The sequence below is a fragment of the Taeniopygia guttata genome, chromosome 1A (assembly GCF_048771995.1).
Source record: "Taeniopygia guttata chromosome 1A, bTaeGut7.mat, whole genome shotgun sequence".
Classification (NCBI taxonomy): Eukaryota; Metazoa; Chordata; class Aves; order Passeriformes; family Estrildidae; genus Taeniopygia; species Taeniopygia guttata.
This window is the reverse complement of record NC_133025.1, coordinates 6,319,029-6,339,801: the sequence shown is the minus strand read 5'-3', so window position 1 is coordinate 6,339,801 and position 20,773 is coordinate 6,319,029. Positions and strand designations below refer to the sequence as shown.

General features: G+C 43.5%; 1 protein-coding gene across 3 annotated transcripts in view; it reads right to left on the bottom strand.

Moving 5' to 3' along the window:
- CAMK1D (calcium/calmodulin dependent protein kinase ID) overlaps positions 1–14,453 on the bottom strand; it is a 205,678-nt gene extending 191,225 nt beyond the window's left edge. For all 3 annotated transcript variants that reach the window (XM_012568832.5, XM_012568833.5, XM_002192005.7), the window contains exon 1: positions 14,217–14,453. In XM_012568832.5, the coding sequence (XP_012424286.4) occupies positions 14,217–14,308 (92 nt within the window). In that variant the 5' untranslated portion in view covers positions 14,309–14,453. The remainder of the gene's footprint in view (positions 1–14,216) is intronic.
- Positions 14,454–20,773: the final 6,320 nt, after the last annotated feature.

The following is a 20,773-nucleotide window of genomic DNA, read 5'->3' as shown; positions in this document are numbered from 1 at the left end:
TCTCACATCACTTTAATGAGTTAGATCTCAAAGTGAGTTACAAAGTAGGTCAGGAATTGTTTGACAGATGGGGAAACCAGGACAGTAGGGTGCTGCAACTTCTCCAAGGTCACAAAAAAAGGCCAGTGCCACAGTCAGAAACAAAACCCAAGTCTCCCAAATTGTTATCTAGTGCTCTTCAACCCAATACATGTCTCCACCATTAGTCCACATCATCCCTAAAGATCAAGATTTTACAAGGTCTGACTCCTGAGTGGGTACCAGCAAGGGAGCACCAGTCCTGCAGATATCAGCAGTGGAAGACCAGCAGGTCCACTGGGTCAAAGAAAGTGACTGGCAAGTCAAAGGAGAACCTGTGCTTTTGCCATTACTTTCATGTGATCTCTAACACACATGCACAGCCATGTAATTAATGTAATTAAGTTTTCATCCAAATCCTGCCCACGTGAAGCAAAGGCTACTCCAGCTCAAGGACAATCCAGCCCTGCTGGGACACAAATATTTCAGGCTGGTGACCCACTTCTACTGAAGCACTGAGCACAACCCCTCTCTCCCTGCCTTCAATGATATTTGGAGGACTCTCATTTTCCTGCATGACCCTGCTTCTCCCTGTCACCACTGCATGTGTGAGGTGTGGAGAGGTAAAGGGGTCAGAAGCATCTAAAAATTGGATGAATGCTGTCTCATTGACATCAGAGGCCAACTCTCACTACTTTTATTTGGAACAGAGTTAGGCCACTACAGATAAATCCTGACCTATATAATTTTTGATGCTTGCCTGCACTTGTCATGAACACAGACAGGGAATGCCAGGAAATGGAATTTCTATTGCATTTCACAGTTCAGACACAGACACGGCAACTGCAATAAAATCCACCATAAATACTGATCCTACCTACTAGGAAGGACAGAGTGGAATATGGACAGCTAAATCCAACAGGACAGTGGGCTACTCAAAAATAAGAATTTTGTTCTGGATTTTAAGGAGACAGCACATATTTTCCTATTTGCACCCTCAGCAGAATTCACATCTAGTGCATATCCAGTACTGCTTCTGCCACCAAAATCTTCACATCAGAACATATCTAGCTATGTTAAAGGCTTACAAGACCAAGTAAATGATGCATTAACATCACTTATTTTGACAATTTGTTAGACAGTTTTGTGTAAAGGCTTCAGGAAGATCTAGAAGTGTATTCCACATCCCTCCATGATCAATGTGGAGACAAATATAAAGCCAAAGACCCTTTTTCTCCAAATCTGCAACTTTTGATATATTTGCAGACACACCAACAACACATTAAGAGAGCCCAGCATGGACAGAAGGCCCAATTTTTGCCTGAAATATTCTTTCTGTAATTAACTGTATTAATCTAGATAAAAAATTATGAAGGTAATAGGTTGTCCAATGTTCAAACTCTCCTCTCATTTATTTCAGAAAAAAAAAAGTGGACATAATACCTTGCTGACACTCTGTAATTTGTCCTTATAGACCATGATGCACACAAGTATCCAACAAGAGCCACAGCAGAAATAGATGCCAGCAGATGGTATTATCCTGAACAAAATCAATTAAGGACATTTACAATATGTCAAAAGTGCAGCTACAAAAACAAAATGTAGACCTGTACATCTGTTTCTTAATGAAGCCATAAGTATTTGACAGTTAGCCAACAAATCACAATCTAAACACTACAGCAACACCAATAATAGATAAGGAAATACCAGACATATTCAGATTCTTCAGCAGTCACCACAGAATACAAGATGTTGAGCAGAAACTGAATAACCAGATACTGGAAGTCCATATGTCATGCATTAATGTAACTAAAATATCAGCATACGAGTTTTCAGTATCACAGATTTTGTAAGGACGTGATTTGCTCAAAATTTATAGAAACAGGAGTCACATGGTAACGATAAGTTAAGAAATACTATTCTTTTCCATAACACAGCCTTCTGGTGCATTTAAAAGTTTCCTTGGAACCCTGTCACCTTGACTGAAATGAAAAGAAAAGCACTCACGATTCTCTAAAAGTTGTTATGACATCTCTGTTGAGAGCACGGTGACAATACACGAGGCATGATGAGATACACAGCCAGGTATGTGAATGGCATCTTGTAGATTATATAAAACACAAATGGACTGAGGGAATTCAGGAGTTATTTGTACAGGGAACAAAAATCTATTGGTTCCCCATGAAGAAGACAAGAGGAGAAAACATTTTTAAAGGGGGGAAAATTATCTCTTCTGTTCCATAGCTTCATTCAAAGTATTGAGGACTCATTTATGGAAAAAAAGGGTAAGACCAGTGAACACATGCTGCTGAACATGGCACTATGTCCACTGTGACAGCTGTTATCAGTGTTTGCTGCAGATTTCCACCACTACAAACAGGAATGGGACTGTCCCATTCACAGTCTGTTTTGGCAAGATGAAAGCTCTGGTATTAAAAGAGGTGATGGCATCAACTCCAGGTACAATGGTTGTTATTTAGCTCCTGGGGAACTCATACCAAGTTTCTCCTACGTTAGCTGCCAAATGAATAAAATATTCAGAAATATTTATCTTAAGTGTTAATAAGGGCTGAGGGATGGGTTTCCTTAAGGACCCTGGGAAAATACAGGCTTAGCAGTGAAAAACACACAGAAATGCATCATTCATTTTTAGTGAGGCCCAGATGACAGTCTCATTAGACCACAAATGGATTAAAGACAAATGATCTGGTGAAAAATGTCACTATGGGCCATGTAGCATTCATCTAAGTAGTACTACTGAGAACAGATAACTGGATATGGATTGTAAGGATATAAACCATAAGTTTTTAGAATGGCATTCCTGGGGGAGGGTGGGGGAGGCAAAAAAAAAAAAAAAGGTGCTGCATATTTACATTTAATCTGCTTCATAGATTGATTTTTGTCATATTACCTGTCAAACCACTGAACAAACTGAATAATTGCTTAAGCAGCACTGATAGAGACATGACATAATTCAAGCATTGTGATCCTTTGTTCTCATATAGCTCATTAAGAAATGATGATTGGTTCCATTTACAGCTCTTAAGTTGAATTCAGTAACCACTGACACACAAACTCAACCTGGCATCTACTAATTTTTTATTGTTCTCAAGCAGAAATTGTTCCTGCCAAAGTCGCTCTTGCAGAGCATTTCAGTGTAGTGGTTGATGATTTTTTAACGATGCAACACAGAAGGGGAACAAAACACTCCAACTGACTTCTCCACTGATTTATAGCATCTATGGAATGAAAAGAAATAAAACTTCTTGTATTCTGTACTTCTCCCCTTCCCCCACCTCCTTTTTAGAGAACTATTTTTAACCTGTATTATTTCATTAAATAAATTCTCAGCACATCCCTGCAAGCAGCTGAGCTGGCAAAAGATGGGAACTGTCCTGTGGGATGTGTTCAGCCCCTTCCTCTTCTGTTGTGGAGTTGCAACCTGTTCCTTCACAGCCTTATAACTTTATAATGAAGTTTGAAAGCTGAGAGTAAAAAGGGTACAATGCTGCTATTCCAGCCTGCTGCTAAGTAGCAGGGGCTTCTCTGGACTCACACAGGAGTATTCCAAGCTGTGCAAATCAAAGGCAGAATTTTAGAGCAACGCTGAGATGCTGCAAATTATTTAAGAGAAAGAAGAGAGAACCAGTTGTGCTTTTGTGTGCTACCCTCTGACTTCAGGAAGATCTACTGTGACCACAAAGCCAACACACAAGGAGACATCTAAGTACATATTTTACAGGCACCCTCCAAAGCCAAAACTGCAGGTTTTAGACAAGAGATGGAAGCAGGGATTTGCTGTAGCAGAGGTAACTTGGAGGTGGAGGACAGGAGGACAAGGAAAGACCATTGTGCTTTTAACTTCTTATTTGTCTGGGTTCCCCCCCATTAGCTAATTGAGCACAGGGGCACCACACAGTTTCTGCCTTCCCCTAAATGTAGCCCAAATATGAAGAGAAATTCAAACTACAGAATAAATTAACAACATTCACAATGCTCTTAAATAGCTTTTGCCAAATGGTACAAGCCATTTTCTATGTACTCATTAATGAAGCCAAACAACGTGCTGTTTGGCAAAAAAAAAAAAAAAAAAAAAAAAAAAAGAAAAAAAAGTGCTATTTATGGCTCTATATCTCTATATATCACTATATAAATAGTATTTTTAATATGTGGGTATACATACATTTATGTATATTATATATATATATAATATTATACACACACACATAGACACTGTATCTACCTATATGTATATAAAGGGCTCCTCCACCTTCTTCACAACCACGTGGCAGGGCAAGGCAGAGATGTCACAACATCACATAATCTCCAGGGCAAGCACTGGCACTGAAGCTGCCAGTCATTTTAGTGGTCGGAAAATGATGGAAGTGTACTGGTATAGTAGAAGCTGTCCTGTCTAAAAGACCCATGTCTATGAATTTTTCCAGCTCATGAACAAGGAGGGGGACTTAAAAGTCTCTAGAGTCAATTAAGCTGCAGCAGAATCCCATTGCTCTGCCCTGCCCCTTTGCTCTCCTTTCATCTTTGCCCTCACCTGCAGAACCAGCCTGTTCTCAGCTTTAGTGCCTGTTATGTTCCCTTCCAACAGTAGCAAAAGGGAACAGGTTTGCTTTCTGGGCACAAGTCATCTCAGCTGTTACTCAGGAATCCTTTAATCACTTTCATTGCTTTCCATTAAAAATACAAGATTCATCAGAGACACTCGTTCAATGGACTTTTTTTCTTTCAGAGTCTCTCTCTTAAGACCATAAAATTTATGTCTGTGACATAAATTACATGGCTATGGCCAGGAAAATTAACCAGTAAAATTACTCCAGATACACATTAACGTATCCAAGACCAGAAGTCTCCCTGCAGCCTGCAGTACCTCTACACCCTGTGTCTATGTGCTTTTGAGAACCCTTTTTTTCAGCTCATTTCTTGGTACTTTCTCCCCTGACACGTAAATATATAGCCTCCTCCTTCCTAAAAGGCATAACTCAAACCTGTTACAGGGGACATTTCCCTTCCTTCTAAATTATTCCTCTTATGCTCCAGTGCCTGGGTCATTAGGCCAAAAGGAGCCACACTGTTTTTCTGCTCCATTAATGTTTTTATCTGAGCATCTTCTCATAGTGCTTCAAGCAACTTGGCTAACAAGCTGTGTATCTCCCTAGAAGAGATAAGAGGGGTTTGTGCTGTTTCATGGTGCTTTTTTTACATTTGAGAACATTTTATTTTGGGAGGGAGAGTTTGTTTGCTTTGCAATATTCAGGTTGCTATGTAATTATGCTAGAGAAGGTGTCTCAAAACACTACGGCTTACACCCAGAGAAGGAGGTGGTGTTTTTGTGATGCTCATCATCAGCCCATGGAAAAGCTTAACAGCTTATCAGATTTTCCCCTCCATAAAAAGTTGACCAAATTAATTACACCCCTACAGCAAGAATTCCCATCAAAGCAGAGGTGTAAGGCTGATGCTGATCCCAGAACTTTAGATAGCCCTTAAGATAGCTCAGGCTGCATCTACAAAATGTCCCAAAGTGAAAGACAGAGCCTTTGAATTTGTACAGGTGTTATTCAAGAAAACAGTACAGAGAGAACAAATCAAGTTTAATGAGCTCACAGTGTTTTGTGCCACTGGCAGCACACATCAAGCACTTTGCTATGCCTAAAATTTCCAAAACACCACAGGCTTCCTGGCTGGGCACATTGAGCTACTTACACTGAGAGGCAGGAGAAGACAAGAGTGAGCAGTGGGAGGAAATCTCCAAGCCAACTCAAAATAACAGTGAAGGATTATCCAGGCATGCTCCAGCAATCTCTCTCAACTATGGCTGAATGTGATTAGCAACCTGTGCCTTCCCCAGAGGAGTTTTCCATGTGGCTGCAAAGCCTCTAAGTGCTCTCCTCTCCCTTCAGCTCTCTGTTGTGTTGTTTGGATTTTCTATGTAATTTGGGGTTTTTTCACGGTTTTTCATCCAATAGATTCCATCATTTCTGCCCTTTCCCATCACAGTGGGGCAGTAGGGTCATAGTTGATGAGTTTGTGTGGAAAACACGCCTGGTTGAAGCTTGGTCCTTTGAATTATTTAGGCTGGTCTGGGAGGCTGGGATCCTGCTGGGAGCAATCCCACGTCACCCCAAGAACTGCCTGGACTGTTCCAGCTCTTTATAGCTCTGGGCAGCTCTGGATTCCTCTGAGCAGCTGAAACAACACAGCAATAAAGCACCCACGCTGTTACCAACAGCCCAGAGACAGTGCTTTGCATCTCCAAACCTTAACTAGTTCAAATAATTTATATGTGATGACCCTAGGTGAATCACATATAAATAAATATATTCTGAGGACGTTGGTGCTGACACAGTGCCCGCTACTAAAAGAAGCAGGAGAGTCCCCTGCATAAGGCTGGAGTTAAGATTCAGATGTAATTCCTAATTTTTGGGTGTTCCAGCTTGGAAGAACATATCTTCAAATCCTCAACCTAAATTAGTGGGAGCATTAAGAGCAAGAAAATGAGAAGAATCCCGCAGAAAAAAGTGCAAAGGAAAGGATCTAGCAGGGAGATGCCGCGTTCTTTACCCTGTTGCTGCTCCTGTTCACTTGCATCATTACAAGTATCTCCTATTTGTTCCTCCTGGAGACTCTAAGAAGACTGAAACTGTTTGGTTTCTCTCCAATTTGAGATATAAGAAAACCAAAACAAAAATAAAAATAGAAATAAGTCCTCAATACAACTAAGCCAGCATGTTTTCTGTCACTTGCTTCTTCTCACTTCACTCTTGAAAAAGGTATCTTTAGAACTAATCTTATGCAGTCCAGTTGTCCTAAACTGTTGATATTTTGACTGTGACCCGTGATATTGCTCAGGAAAAGATCAAGCAAAATCAGTGAGCTATTGTTACAGAGGATCCCCAGCACTGTGCTCAGCTGTTCTACACATAGATCAGATCCAAAACAGAGCTTCCCAGTAGCTTTTTCTTAGCACTTCCAGTGTTTAAAAAAAAATTAACAAAAAAGGCCTTTTAACTCAGCCAAAAAAAAAAACCTGTTTAAGAGTATTCTTTTGATTTAACCTTATACAATCTACTTGGTGAGTAATTCTGGCATAAAACTCAATATGCAGCTTTCAACATGGAAACATCAGTGAAAGGGCCTTCAAAAGTTTATTAACAATCTGTTATTTATAGCTTTCTTTTTCAAAAGTGATTGGCACAACATTCGTAGGAAAATTATAGGAACCGCCAAGTCAGATAACAAAAAAACATATTGGTGTTAAGATTTGATGGAAAGGTTTTAAGGAACACTATGATTGCTAGAAATGAGACATATTCTGATTGCTAAGCCAACTATTTGTCATTCAACAACAGCCCAATCACACACATATGTTTGCAAATTATTGTTATTGTTGTTAATTATTATTTACAGAGAAGCACTGAAATGCAAGGTGGTTTGAATTCCAGTGAAAATGACAGCTCACTGCCCTGAGGAATTTTTTATCCCTCCTTTCACTCATTACCTGTTTACTAACAGGACCCGCTTAGTTCCAACTTGTTTTCCTGCAATCTAAAATGACTAGAAAATTAGGTCCTATTAAGTAATCATGAATATAAACTGTGAGTCACCAGTTAAGTGAATACCATTACTGGCAATAAATTCAGGATCCTATTATAAATGCCTGTTATTGTCAAGCAGACCAAAACAATACTACTTTATTCAATATTAATTGTATCCTTGGATGCTTGAAAGGATTAAGTAACCCCAACTAATATTCTGCACGTAGCCAGGAGAACTGCGTGTGACGGACAACAAAAATAATTGAGGTCAGTAACCAAGGTGGAGAGAAAAAGAGGCAAAAAGGAAGGAAGACATACATAGAGAGATATTTCAGCTCCTGTGTGAAAGCAGATGGAGGGTGAAGGAAGCAGACAGGCTGCTCCAGATGGAGCTCTCACACCCACTGTGTTGTGGCTGTGATGGGAACAAGAGACTTTTGGTTAAAGGATTGCTGTAGGGCTCCAAAGAGTTGGGTTCATCTCCATCCACCACCTCTGCACCCTCTGGGTTTTGCTTGTTGGGAGCTTTTGGGGTGTCAGCTACCGCTGTGGCTGCCAAAAAACACCAACGTTTTTGTGCATGCTTTGCCCTACACAAAGAGAAGTTGTGGAATAGATATTTGTTATGTTGAAGTCCTGAGAACTGAGATTAAGTGTTGGCCAAGGCAAGAATCACATTTTCCTAAGCAAAAAAATAGCAGGAGAAAACCCAAACTGTCTATTCCAACCCAACCCTAATATCTTGCTGTCACCTTGCTGGTCAAGCACCCTCCTTGGCTGCACAGGCATGCAGGTGAGCAGGTATCCTCTGGCAGCAGGGAGCTAGCTCAGACAGGACCAAGGCATACTTGAATGAGAATACCCACAGAAAAAGAGACAAGGCAGGGAAAAAAAGGAGGCAAGGCATCAAAACTAGCAGACAAACAGGCTAACAAGGGAAGCATGAGCACATATGTGAGCTGACAATACAGCAACTGTGTGTCTCCAGAGTTATGTATTCACCTGAAAGCTTTCGATTATTGAGTATTTTGAAATCTTAATTGCACATGATGAAAGAAAATTGGCCTTTAGGCTACACTGCTTCCCCAACAAGCACTTTCCAAAATGCACCTGTGAACCAGAGCTGGAGAGCTGTCAAAAATCCTTTCCCACCAATGGCTGCCAATTTTTTTCCCAATCCTCACCATCAGCATTTAAATCCATTGGCCATCTTACTTTTTTCTTTCTTTCCCATTTCAATTCCAGCTGAAACCTCAGACCTATTATTTTCTGTAACTGTTCAAGGAAGAGCAACAATTTACATCAAAAGATACTAACTCGTTATTTTAAGCCTTCACGAACACATTGGATAGAAATCTATGCCAGGAGATAGCAAACAGGATTACTTGGTTTAAAACAAAATGCATCACCTTAAAGGAGAAGGAGTCCTAACAATATTTTTCTGCTTTCGTTAAATAGAATACACAAACTAAAACATCTGAGTTGTTTCACACCACTAAGTTAAACATTAATATTTGGACCTCAGCTTTCACTCCTCCCACAGATTTAAGAGAGGTGCAAAAAGCACCTCATAGAACAAATTATACCTGACCCCACATGGGTTTTGACAGTGAGACTCCCAGAGTTATGAATTTTAAGGTCAGAAATGACCATGAACTATCTCCCTCTGTAAACATGGACAAGAGGCACTTTCCTGCTGCTTGTAGCCTGAGAGCTTTGAGAGTTCCCAGAAAATCATCCCAGAGGAGATGACATCCACTTGCCTTCATGATTTGCTCCAGTGGTTCATCAGGTTTGTTCCTGAAAACATGCACCTCAACTTCAGCCCTTTGGGATACTGCATTTTCCCCCCTGGAGATTTCTTTTAGGTGAAATGTTTCTTTAATTAAAAAAAAAAAAAAGGAAAATACTGAGCTGAGGAAAATAAGAAACAATCTGACAGAGCTGCTGCTGCCTCACTGAGGTGTCATAAAAGAGAGACAGCAATTGCTGGTAATGTCAGCAGAAACTCAAAATACAGACAAATCCCTCAATCATCACAGGGGGCATTGAGCCAAGGAAAACACAAATATCAACGTCTTTCTTTACATCTTGAGAACTTCCAAAACCAGAAGGGAAGAACTGAGTAACTTGCATGGTGCCTCAAGTTAAAGGCTGAAGAGGGATGTGTGTGAATCCAACAGGAGTGCTTTTGGCACCCGCTTGAAGAAAAGGCAGGATCTTTGACCAGAGGGAACCAGACCTTGAGCCCTCTGGTACCTCCCAGTACCTGCCTCTAGAGAGGGGTCCCTGCCAGGACCTGTCCTGGCCACCAGCACCTTTTCAGCGCTGGGAGCCAAGGCTGGCCCAAGGCACAGCCCCCATGAGGGTCTGACCACCCAAAGCCAGACAGGATCAGGATCAGCCGGGGTGAGGCTGCGCGCACAGGGGGAAAGGCACCGAGAAGGACGGAGAGGACAGCGACACAGCAGGCAGCACACACGGGTTTGTGACAGTCTGTGTGCTTGTGGGCACGTGGGTGTGTGAGAGAGAAAAGAGATGGGAGAGGAGGACGAGGAGTGACTTCATCTCACAGCATGAACCAGCACGTCCTGGTGTGTGGAAGAGCCACCGAGAGCGCCAGGAGCGCATCAAATGGCGTAAGAGTGTGGAAGTGACACAGATGAACCAAAAATTACCACAGAGCCCTCGAGAAAAACAGAACCACCCATATGTTTTTCTCTATACTGTATTTTAGGAAAGTGCTGTAAACTTATTCGAAGTGTATTTGTCTTCCCACCCAGCTCTTACTATGTTATGGCTATATCTGTGCAACTCCCTCTTTATCCTTACGAAGCTTTGAGGAATCTACCACATCATTTTTAAGGACAGCACCAGTATTTTCATAGTTACTAAGTTTGAGCCTTTCTAAATATTAGAACTCTGATTTCAATTATGCCTAATTACAGATATCTTAGAAATGTGGGGTTGATCTAATTAGGCAGATCAAGTGATGGAACCTTCCTCTTTGACTACTGGATGGCATGGTGTTTCTTATTATTTCTTGGATGTCAAAATCTAAGGGTTAATATGCCTTATATATAATATATTTTAAATGTGGATGGGAAAAAAGTGATATTTCTGTGATCACTCATCAGATTCATGCTATTGTGAAACTTCATGTCTTCTAAGGGCTAGGGCAGAAATCCTCCTCTCCATACAGGCCCTCAATTCTCCTCTCAATTTGTCCTCCAGGGGAAACTGAGTAGAGCTACAATAGGTGAATTTGTGGAAATTTAAAGAGACAAGAGTCAGATCCTCTTCTTTCCTCAAGCACACCTGTCTTGACTTGGAAGGGATTCTAAATTACATTAGTTGAGGATCTGGCCCATTGCTATGATTTTATTTTATCTTTGACTTTTTTTGCTTGTTTTTTCCTAGCTACTTTTTCAGGATTTGTAACTTCACTGACAATGGCTCAGCAGCAAAAAGGTCCAGTTCCAAAAGGGGCACTCAATGAACCTGTGCATATGGAGTGTGGTGCACTGTCCCACGTGGACTGGCACAGCCCAAGAATGGATTGGGACCATCATACATATTGTAATAAAATAACATATAAACTATACCAATAATCATGTATTATAAAATACACTAATATTTACTACTATTATCAAAATCTTTTGTTGACACTCTTCTTTTGTTGTACCTGAGAGATGGCAGCCCCAAAGGAAGATTGCACATGCCTTAATATCTGCATAAATCCAGAACAGGGTAAATACAGGTTTGGGTACATCTGAGCCAACCACTGCATTGCTGGTACTTCTTTAGAAGAACATAATTGTCCAGCAGCACAGAGCAGAGCAAACAACACAGACCTCAGTCACCAAAGGAAACAGTTCTTTGGGTGGAAAAGGGCTGCTTTCTTACATCTGGGCATGACATCCAATTCAATTTCAGCATCAGTGTGGCTGGACAAGATTTACAGGGATGTGTAAATAATTTATTCCAGCTCTGGAAGGGAGAGCTGGGTACTCATTAGAGTTTCCTTGAAGCCCAAATGATGTAATGATTAACTGACTTAGGATCGTTTTAATAATTCCAGCAAATTTCAACTCTCCCATGTTAAAGATCTGCTGAAGAGCTTTTATTCAGATGAAAGGCTCTTTTCTGAGAACAAAACATTAATAAGGTGTACACATAGATTTAACATTCACAAATCAATGCACTTGAAATAAAACATGCTTTAAAGTTTCTTTTCCACTTTCTTCCCTGATTTGGGGGTTTAGTGCTTTTCTCTAGCCAATTTTACCACAGGCAGTTAAGACAGCTGCATGAAAAAGAGCTGTTTTTTCTGTTAAAAGTGCTTTTAGCACTTTGGCATCCTGAAATGGAATGGCAGAGAAATGCAAAATACAGTTACTACAATCCAGTACATTTCATGTGACATGCCAAGTTTTTCACTCCATGCTAGAGAAAAATCTATTAGCCAGTGAGATCAAGTGCTGGCTGTCCAACATAGCTCAGCTTTACAGTGCAGGAGGGATCAAAGCAGATTTTAACCCTGCTCCTAAATAATGCCAGAGGAAAATGTTTTGGGGCAAATACTTTAAATCTATTTATACTTACATAGCTCAATTCCTATTTAAATACTTTCTTATCAATAACTGAGAATGTTTCCCGTCATTTAAACTCCTGGACCCTGTGTATCTGCTGCTCAAGTCAGTGAACCTCCCTTCACTGCCTTCAGTAGAAATGATACAGGCACTTTAATGATTTGCACAGCAATGGCCTAAATTTTTTAGAAGCTTCACATCTTGGTAAGTCACACGAGACATGGCAGGAACTGCAGGGGCTGCACTGGTAAGCTATAGAATGCACAACCAGAAGGTAACCCACGTGTAGGCTGCTAAACACACATATATTCATAATTAAATACAGTTATGGCTAAAAAAGAAAACAGCTCTATTTTCTCTACGTGGGCCCAGGTTCGTAATCCAATTATTTTAATTTTCTAAAATTTTCTAAATTGACTGTTAAATCAAGTTTGAAAACTTCACAGCTTCCACTCCCATTAGAAAGGACTTACCAAACTATGAGGCTCAGTTAATAGTTTGAGACACTAATTGGCCATATTTAATGACTTTAATTTGCAACAGCCATGCTAATATGCATAACTATTAACTCTGACCAGCTTTACCTTCCTTGGGACCTACACCAGCTCCCATTAACTACAGTGGGATCTAGATCAAGGCCACAGCAATAATTCCTCCTGAACCTCTTCAGCAGCACAAATTAACCCTCTCAGGTGGCTTCAACGCCACAGCCACAGAGATCTCAGAGAGCTGTACAGTGAGAACCCCAGTGAATTGTCCTGCTGCTCCAACAAATCTCAGAGCATTAAAACTTTCCTCCCCTGCACCCCTTTGCTCAGGAAGGGCACTGCACACCTAAGGTGACAAAGCAGGGCACGTCTTTCCCAGCATGAAATTCTCACAGCAAAAAGTCAATGAGGGTGACAGAATACTGAATACATCACAACACTTGGCTCTTACACTGCCTTTTGCTTCTTCAGAGACCCGGACAGACACGAATTTGATTTGCTAAGTCGGTGTTTTCCCGAGGGCTGTGCTATCAAGCCCATCACGGCAGAGCTGCTGACCCACCTCCATGTTAAACTCCAGCCTGGCCCCTACTCTCAGCCTGTTTATAGGAAACCAGCGAGCCCACAAACCAGAAATACTCAGGTTATCGGGGTGCCTTCCCTTGGAAGCAGAAAGAAACTCAAATATTACAGTCAAAACTTGTTCAGCTGTGTTTTGGAAGTGGCACGGAGCGCAGGAGAAAAGCACAACTCGGGATGAACAGGGCTTGGTTTCGAGACACGCTTGAAGTTTCAATTGGAGCGATGGGGACGCGGCTGCGACGAGCGCTCGCAATCCAACCCCACTCCGGTTACAATGTACACACACACCGGCTCCTTCAGCACTCCCGGCTCCCTACCTTTGTAGTATCCCCAGTGAGAAAATCAGTTTAAACAAAAATAAAACTCTTTGCTCAGCCAAAAAGGCACCAGCCTGTACCCCGCTTCCTTGCACCATCTGTGCGTGTTTTTTCTCAGCCTTCACAAAAAAAAAAAAAAACCAAAAAACAATTCTAACGTTTTGCTAATCTTTTTGCCCCGCCACTATAAATAAAACAAATAAAGCCCAACAACAGTTAAGCGTCGTAGCTAAAACACATCCAATCCACTCCGATTATTTCTGCTCGTCTGTCCACGAATAGCTGCAGCCATCGGCTTTAGGGGAAGCGTGCAAGTCAGACCGCATTTATTTACAGTTGCACTATCAAGAAAAAACCTTCCCCGGTCTCCTCTTTCTATGAATATTTTAAAACACTCGGGGTTTTTCCTTTTTATCTCTTTTTTGGGGGGGGGGGCTGAGAGGTGATGCTAGCCCAGCTCCTGCCCCATAATTCAAATTTTCTCCGTGTTCCCAGGTCGCTCCGACTTCTTGCTGGGATGGATGCGCGGGGCGCGGAGCAGCACCCGCGGGTGCGCAAATCCCCGCGCAGAGACCCGCACCCACCCGCGGGGCGACCGCGCATCCCCGGGGGAAGGGACAGCGCCCGCGCCCGCCGCCGGCCCCGCAGCCAAACCCCTCCACCTACGTCCCCAGCGTCTCCTTGAACTCGAAGATCTTCTTGATGTCCTCCGCCTGCTTCTTCCAGGAGCCGCCGCCGTCCCCGTTCTCCCGGGCCATGGCCGCGGATGCCGCGCAGCCCCGCGGATGCCGCGCCGCCGGCTCCGAGCCCTCGGGCGGCTTTTGCTTTCTTTTCTGCCGCGGCGGCAGCGGCTGCTGCTGTTTCTTCTTCTTTTTCCTCCTCCTCCGCCTCCTTCTTCTCCCCTTCCTCCTCCTCCTCCTCCTCCTCACACTTCCTGCCCGCCGCCGCTTTTATTTCCTCCGCGCTCCGGCGGGCTCCGCGAGTGTCACTTTTCCTGGGCTATTTCCTCCCAACTTTCTCTTCCCCCCCCCCCCTTTCCCTCCCCTTCTCTCCCCTCCTCCGCGCTCCCCCCGCGGGGCTGCCCCGTCTCTCCGTCCTCCAGCGGCTGCGCGCACCCGCGTCCTGGGGTCGCTTTGCTCCCTGACTGACCCGCCCCGCCGAAAAGTCCTTAATTTTTTTGTTTGTTTGTTTGTTTGTTTGTTTTTCTTTTCTTTCTTTCTTTTTTTTTCTTTTGGAGGGAGGTCACTGTTTCTCTTCCCCCACCCCCGTGCGGGGCCCCATGGGATGCTCAGCCTTGCCGGGCGCGGTGCGGTGCGGAGCGGCCCCGCGGGCGCAGCGGCTGTGCGTGGTTGTTATGGCAATGGGAGGAGGAGGAGGAGGAAGAGGAGAAAGCGGAGGAGGAGGAGGAAGAAGGAGGAGGCAGCCCCGCCGCTGCTCTGCTGCCTGGCGCTGCCCCTCCTGACTGAATGAAGATAATTCGCATTGCACCAAAACCACGCACGTCAAACGGGAGGGGAGGGAAAGCAGCGAGGGAAAAAAAAAAAAAAAAAAAGGAAAGCCAGGAAGAAAAAAAAAAAAAAAAGAAGATTAAAAAGGCACACCAGAAGCGGCCGTGCTGGCTGGACGGGCTCTGCGCGGGGATGGGGATGGCGGTGCCCACCTGCCTCGCACTCGCACACACAGTCCTGGGGTGTAAAAAACCATCCCTCAGCAAGGACCACCCTCACCCAGCACGGCCCTCGAAGCAAGGGGCACCCTAAGAGGGGTCAGGCCCGCTGGGACCGGCGATGGGCACCGGGTCCAGCCCTGGCACCGCTCCCACCCCGCCGGCAGCGCCGTCCGAGCCCGGCACGGCAGCGGCGTCTCGCACTGTCACACACACGCGTGGCTGGGATTGTTGCTAAAAGCAGCTTTTCCTCAGCGACACTGAGACCTCTAGCGTCGTCACATCGGGCATGGGCTGAGCTCTGATGCGGGGTGACAGGCGGGATTCGTCAGACATCAGGGAAAATGATAGTCTGCACTAACTGAGAGATGTTTATAGTTAAGGTCTTTGGCTGCAGCTTTAGAATATGTAAGGCACAAAAAAGTGCAATTCTTTTGGGACACCCAAGTTAGGTGACCAAATCAGAGGCTTTGCTATTGGCAATAGAGGCACTCTGGTGCCTCAAGGGCAGCCCCAAATCTGACCAATTCCAAATCTCCAAACCTGATCATCAAATCAGGGCCTGAAAATAAATGAGAATACAAGGAGCTAAATAACATTTCTTTAAAACAAATATGACTGTATGCACTTTACTGTTTAACATACATTGTGTCTTTTAACAGATTCCTTAAAATTCTATTCTGGAAGATGATTTTCCAGATTTCTTGTATTTTACGAGGAGGATTTGCACACTGTCAGCCTGTGAGGCTTTTCCTGAGTGTGGGCTAAGCTGTGCCTCTCATCTCAAAGGGGCTGTGGCAGAAGTGGGGATTCGTAGGTGGGTGAAAGTGAAAACCTGGAGTACAGGTTGGGGTGTTTGGCCAATGCTACCCTCTGCTGGGCAGAGCCACTCCTGTGTGGCTTTGCCTGTGCCAGCTCCTGCAGCTTTTTACTGCAGCCCTCCGATGCTTTGGTGGCTGTCCAGCCTCATGGACAGCCCAAACATCTCGGGATTTCCTGCGATGGATGAGATGTGAACTGTCACAGCATGAGCTTTGGAATGGGTTTCCTTCTGCTCCTGATTTACTTCCATCTTCTCACTACCCTCAGGATTTACAATTACTCCATGGAAGTGTCACCAGGAGTCCCCAGGGAGCCTCACAACCCCACTGCATACCTGGGAAATGAAAGATGTGACTGACCTAAAAACATGCAGCTGACTGCCAAATCCAAGTTGCCCTTCAAACAGCACCGCTGTGATATTTTCTCTCTCTTTCACATGTAAATCATGTGGTATTAAAAATGCCATGCTCCTGCCTTCAGGAGAAGATTGAGAGGGTGTGAAGCCAGGAAGGGCAGGTGTCATGGTCTGCCCTGACTTCCAGCAGGGTGGAGGCCACAGAGTTCCATCCATCCAGAAGATGAGCATTGTAACTTACCTTGGGGCTATGGCATCCCAAAATCATCCACCACTTTTATTTATGACACCACGTTGGTCCCTATGGCATCACGTTAAAGTCTCTCTGCATAGACAGTGCCATCCACTTCTCCTTTTCAGCTTTCAGCGAGCAAAACTTTTACTTAAAATTGCTCAAATCCTTGCCAATGCTACAATTTCTCAGCATCAAAATTGTGTAAAATCTAAATTCTATTTTCCTTATTTCTCCTACACCCTTTGTATCACATTAATGTGCTTTTTTTGTTATTAAATAACTCACATTTGAAGTAACTGATAGTTTAAAAGTCTCTGGAGCCATTACAGTTTTAATGAGAAGTGTAGGAGATGCTTCTGTTAGGCAGGGACCACTGGCACAATAGACCATAAAAGCCCCTTCAAAGTCATTACAGTCTGTCATGTCAACCTGAATTTAGGGAGACTGTAATCTTGTTTGACTGACAGGGTCCTGCAGAGCTATTGTAGCTATTTGAAGAGCAGGTATTCCTAAAAAATTTAAATCTTACGTGGAAAGTTCTCTCTGGAGTGGCTGCAAGCAGCGGAGCGTGCTGCAGCTGCGGGGAGCTGCACGGCTGCATTCAGTGTTTAATTACCACAACCCGATTGCAAGAACAGCAGTAGAGCAGTAAAATGAAATGCACATTATGCCAGCATTAAAACTGACAATAAAATATCAACTCAAGCCCTTTTAATGGCTGCACAGAGGCCATCTCCCATTACCTGGGCCTGCTCTGCAGCTCTGCCAAGGGCTGTATTAGGAACAGCTAATGAGCAGGCGTGGCTGACGTGTGTTTGAAGCAGCTGCACAAGCTGCACATGCCCCCAGCCACTCCACGCAGCAAACACCAAACCCTGACACTGCAGATGGACAAGTTCTAACTGGTTTTTAAGGCCTTCTCTGGAAATACTGTGAATTTAGGGGAGAAATTCAAAACTGACTTTTATATATTTTATTTCAGGATAAAGTGATAGGATTTTTGGAGCAGTGTTTGAAACTGTATTGTTACTGCTTGGTCCCTCAAACTGGTTCTGGGGCTGGTCATGTATGGTATGGCTGTGCTTGGCCACGTTCACGGCTGACCCTTCATATGGGCACTGTGCAAATCAGTTTATCATGAGCATAAATAAAGGAGCCATATCTGTTTTTCAGGCTTTTCCACTGACAACCTGGTTTTCCTGTGCTTAAATATCATAATATCAGACCTCTTCCCCAACGTCATTTCTGAGTCATACAATATAATCTTCCTTTCCAATTACAAATCAGCACTATTGATGCTTTTCTGCAAGAACATCAGAAACGTGGCTGTGGCTCAGCTGCTGGTCCAAGCTCAGGAGATGAGCACCCACACATCCTTGGCCATGTTTAGGGTTAAAACCTCACGTTCCAGTTCCAGAGCAGCAGCAGTGTAAAGCAAACAGCACTCAAGCCCACAGCTGTTCTCTGCTGCCTTCCCTATCATGCAGCAACCTCAGACAGTGGGTTTTCTGCTTATGACAGAAAAAAACTGGGCCAATCCTGGTGAGAAGGTGAATTATTGGTGTCACACACACATAGGAGGAGCCAGTTTTTAGTGCTGGTCTGCTCCCATGGGCGGTGGTAGCAGCACTGTCATACACGAGTGTAGACCTTGGCAAGAAACTCAAAGCAAAATGACATCTTGGATGCTTTGTAGCCTCTGAGACAATCCTGAGAAGAAGTAAAATCATGGGGCAAAGCATCTTCACATTTGGCAGCACAGGTCTTAATTTTTTGAGATACCAGGTCTGACTAGCACGGTAATATGTCCATCCAAACTCACAGAATTCCTTGGCATTTCCAATGGTGGGGATGCTGCAGCTCCAGCCTGTGCCCCATTGGGAAATTTGGAGGAAATCCTCCTGGGTATTATGCTTAGTCATAAAAAAATAAAATTATTACAAGACTTGCTTGCATAAAAGAGAGAGACAAAATTGTTTCTCTTAAATGTAAATTTCAAATGTTTATTTAAATGAGATAATTATTTATTTTTAAAAAATAATAGCTGCTATTTTGGTAATTGGATAGGAATTTTTAAGACTGCAGTTGGAAAGGTGCATTTTGATGGGGAACCACAGGTTTTGGATTTGCACCATAGATGAAAATTTAATATATAGCCATATTGGATATGGTTGGGTTTTGATGTTTTCCAGATCAGTTTTGACACCACAAGTTCAGTACAGAAAAAGATAAACTTGGGTCTAAGAATGTCCACAACAGAAGGCTGAACCTGCTGCTGCTGATGCCAACAGCAGTGCTCCTTCGAGCTAATTTAAGACTTCCCAGTGATTTTAGGGGACTTTGACTGGTCTGTACACCAAGAGGATGCATGTGAAGAAAGGAACACAAATCCATGCCAAACAAGAGACTTCTGCCTATCTTAGGTACACGGTTGTCTGTGCGGTTTAAGGGTTAAATATAATCAATGTCCTTCCACCACCTTTAAGCACATTAGAGCCTTAGATCAGTTTAAGCTCTGCAAGATGACCTAAGGCCCTTGCTCATCCTAGGTAAAACACTGTCCTAAAACATGCAACAGCAAGGGAGAGGAGGTGAGGTGATAGATGGTTTCTGCCATTGCTGCTTTTCTCAGAGGGAGGAGGGAGTTTAAATTTCTGTCAAATTTTTATCCATTTCTGTAAAGAGGAATGAACAAGAGCTGATGTAGATGTGAATCCTCAACCTGCAATTAATTGCCTGAAGACCATCTGGTGCCTTGTTAAGCTCCCATGTGCTTATATTACTTGTGAGATTTACAGATGCCAGCCAACTTCTTTAAGTTGCTTCTCTTCCCTGGTTTTATTTTCATCAGAATAAACCTCAGAAGTTAGAGGACAATAGTTTTGACAACATGAGGCTGCTTGTTTCACTTTGGAAAAATTGCTGTGTAAGAGAATAATAACCAGGCTAAATACATCACTTAGAGGCTTCTGTGCCATGTGTGCATTGCAATAAATCTTAAACCCAGGGTCGTAAATCACGGTCATATAAAGGTGTAGTGAGAGGAAAAAAACCCTATCACTGCCAAAGCAGAAGAGAGAGAAACAACACGGGGGTGTTGATGGATGTGGGCAGTGGGAGAGCTGGCAGGACACAGACAGGGAGCAGGGAATGGATGAGAGATGGGCAGGACAGGGAGAGGAGGGACAGGAGATGTTCCCGGGGACAAAAGTTAGAAAGGGCAAAACCACACACCCCACTCAGTTCCTTATGTTGAACTCTGGGGTCCCAAATCTTGGTATTTCCCTGGTAACAAGCACTCAGTGTGAAATCACTGGATTTTTCATAACCTTAGAGAGCTACATGGCCAACACAAACCCTGCTCACACACCTCCTCTCTCAGTCCCTGGGCTGTGAATTTAGAGGTTTGGCTGGGGATGCAATGGGCTGCACCTGCTGAGATCAGTGATATATAATGAGATAAGTACTGGTAAAAATGAGAACTGGATCTTTCTCTAGCTAATTTGGCAGAAGTAGCTTTGCACATCTGAGTTTTGAAGGGAATACTTTGGGACTTTACTTCTCCAAAATTTATATTGAAACAATTTTGGGTGATGAAGTAAGGACTGAAAAGCTGCAAAAATATCAAAAAAACAAGGTTCCCAAACACTTCCAATTTGAGACTGTAAAATCATTTAAATTGGAAAAGATCTTTAAGATCATCGAACCCAGCACTCTCAAGGCCACCACTAATGTCCCCAAATGCCACATCTACATGTCTTTTAAATACTTCCAGGACTGGTGACTCAGCCTCTTCCCTGGACAACCTGTGCCAGTGCTTGACAACCCTTCTAGTAAAGAAATTTTTTTCTAATATCCGATCTAAACCTTCCCTGGCACAGGTTGAGGCCATTTCCTCTTGTCCTGTCCCAAGTTACTTGGGGGAAGAGACAAACCCCCACTTGGCTACAACCTCCTGTCAGGGAGCTGCAGAGAGTGGCAAGATCATCCCTCAGCCTCCCTTTCTCCAGGATAAACATCCCCTCAGCTGCTCCTCATCAGGTCTGTGCTCCAGACCCTTCCCCAGCTCTGGTGCCTTTCTCTGGACATGCTCCAGCCCCTCAATGTCTTTCTTGTCATGAGGAGCCCAGAACTGACCCCAGGAT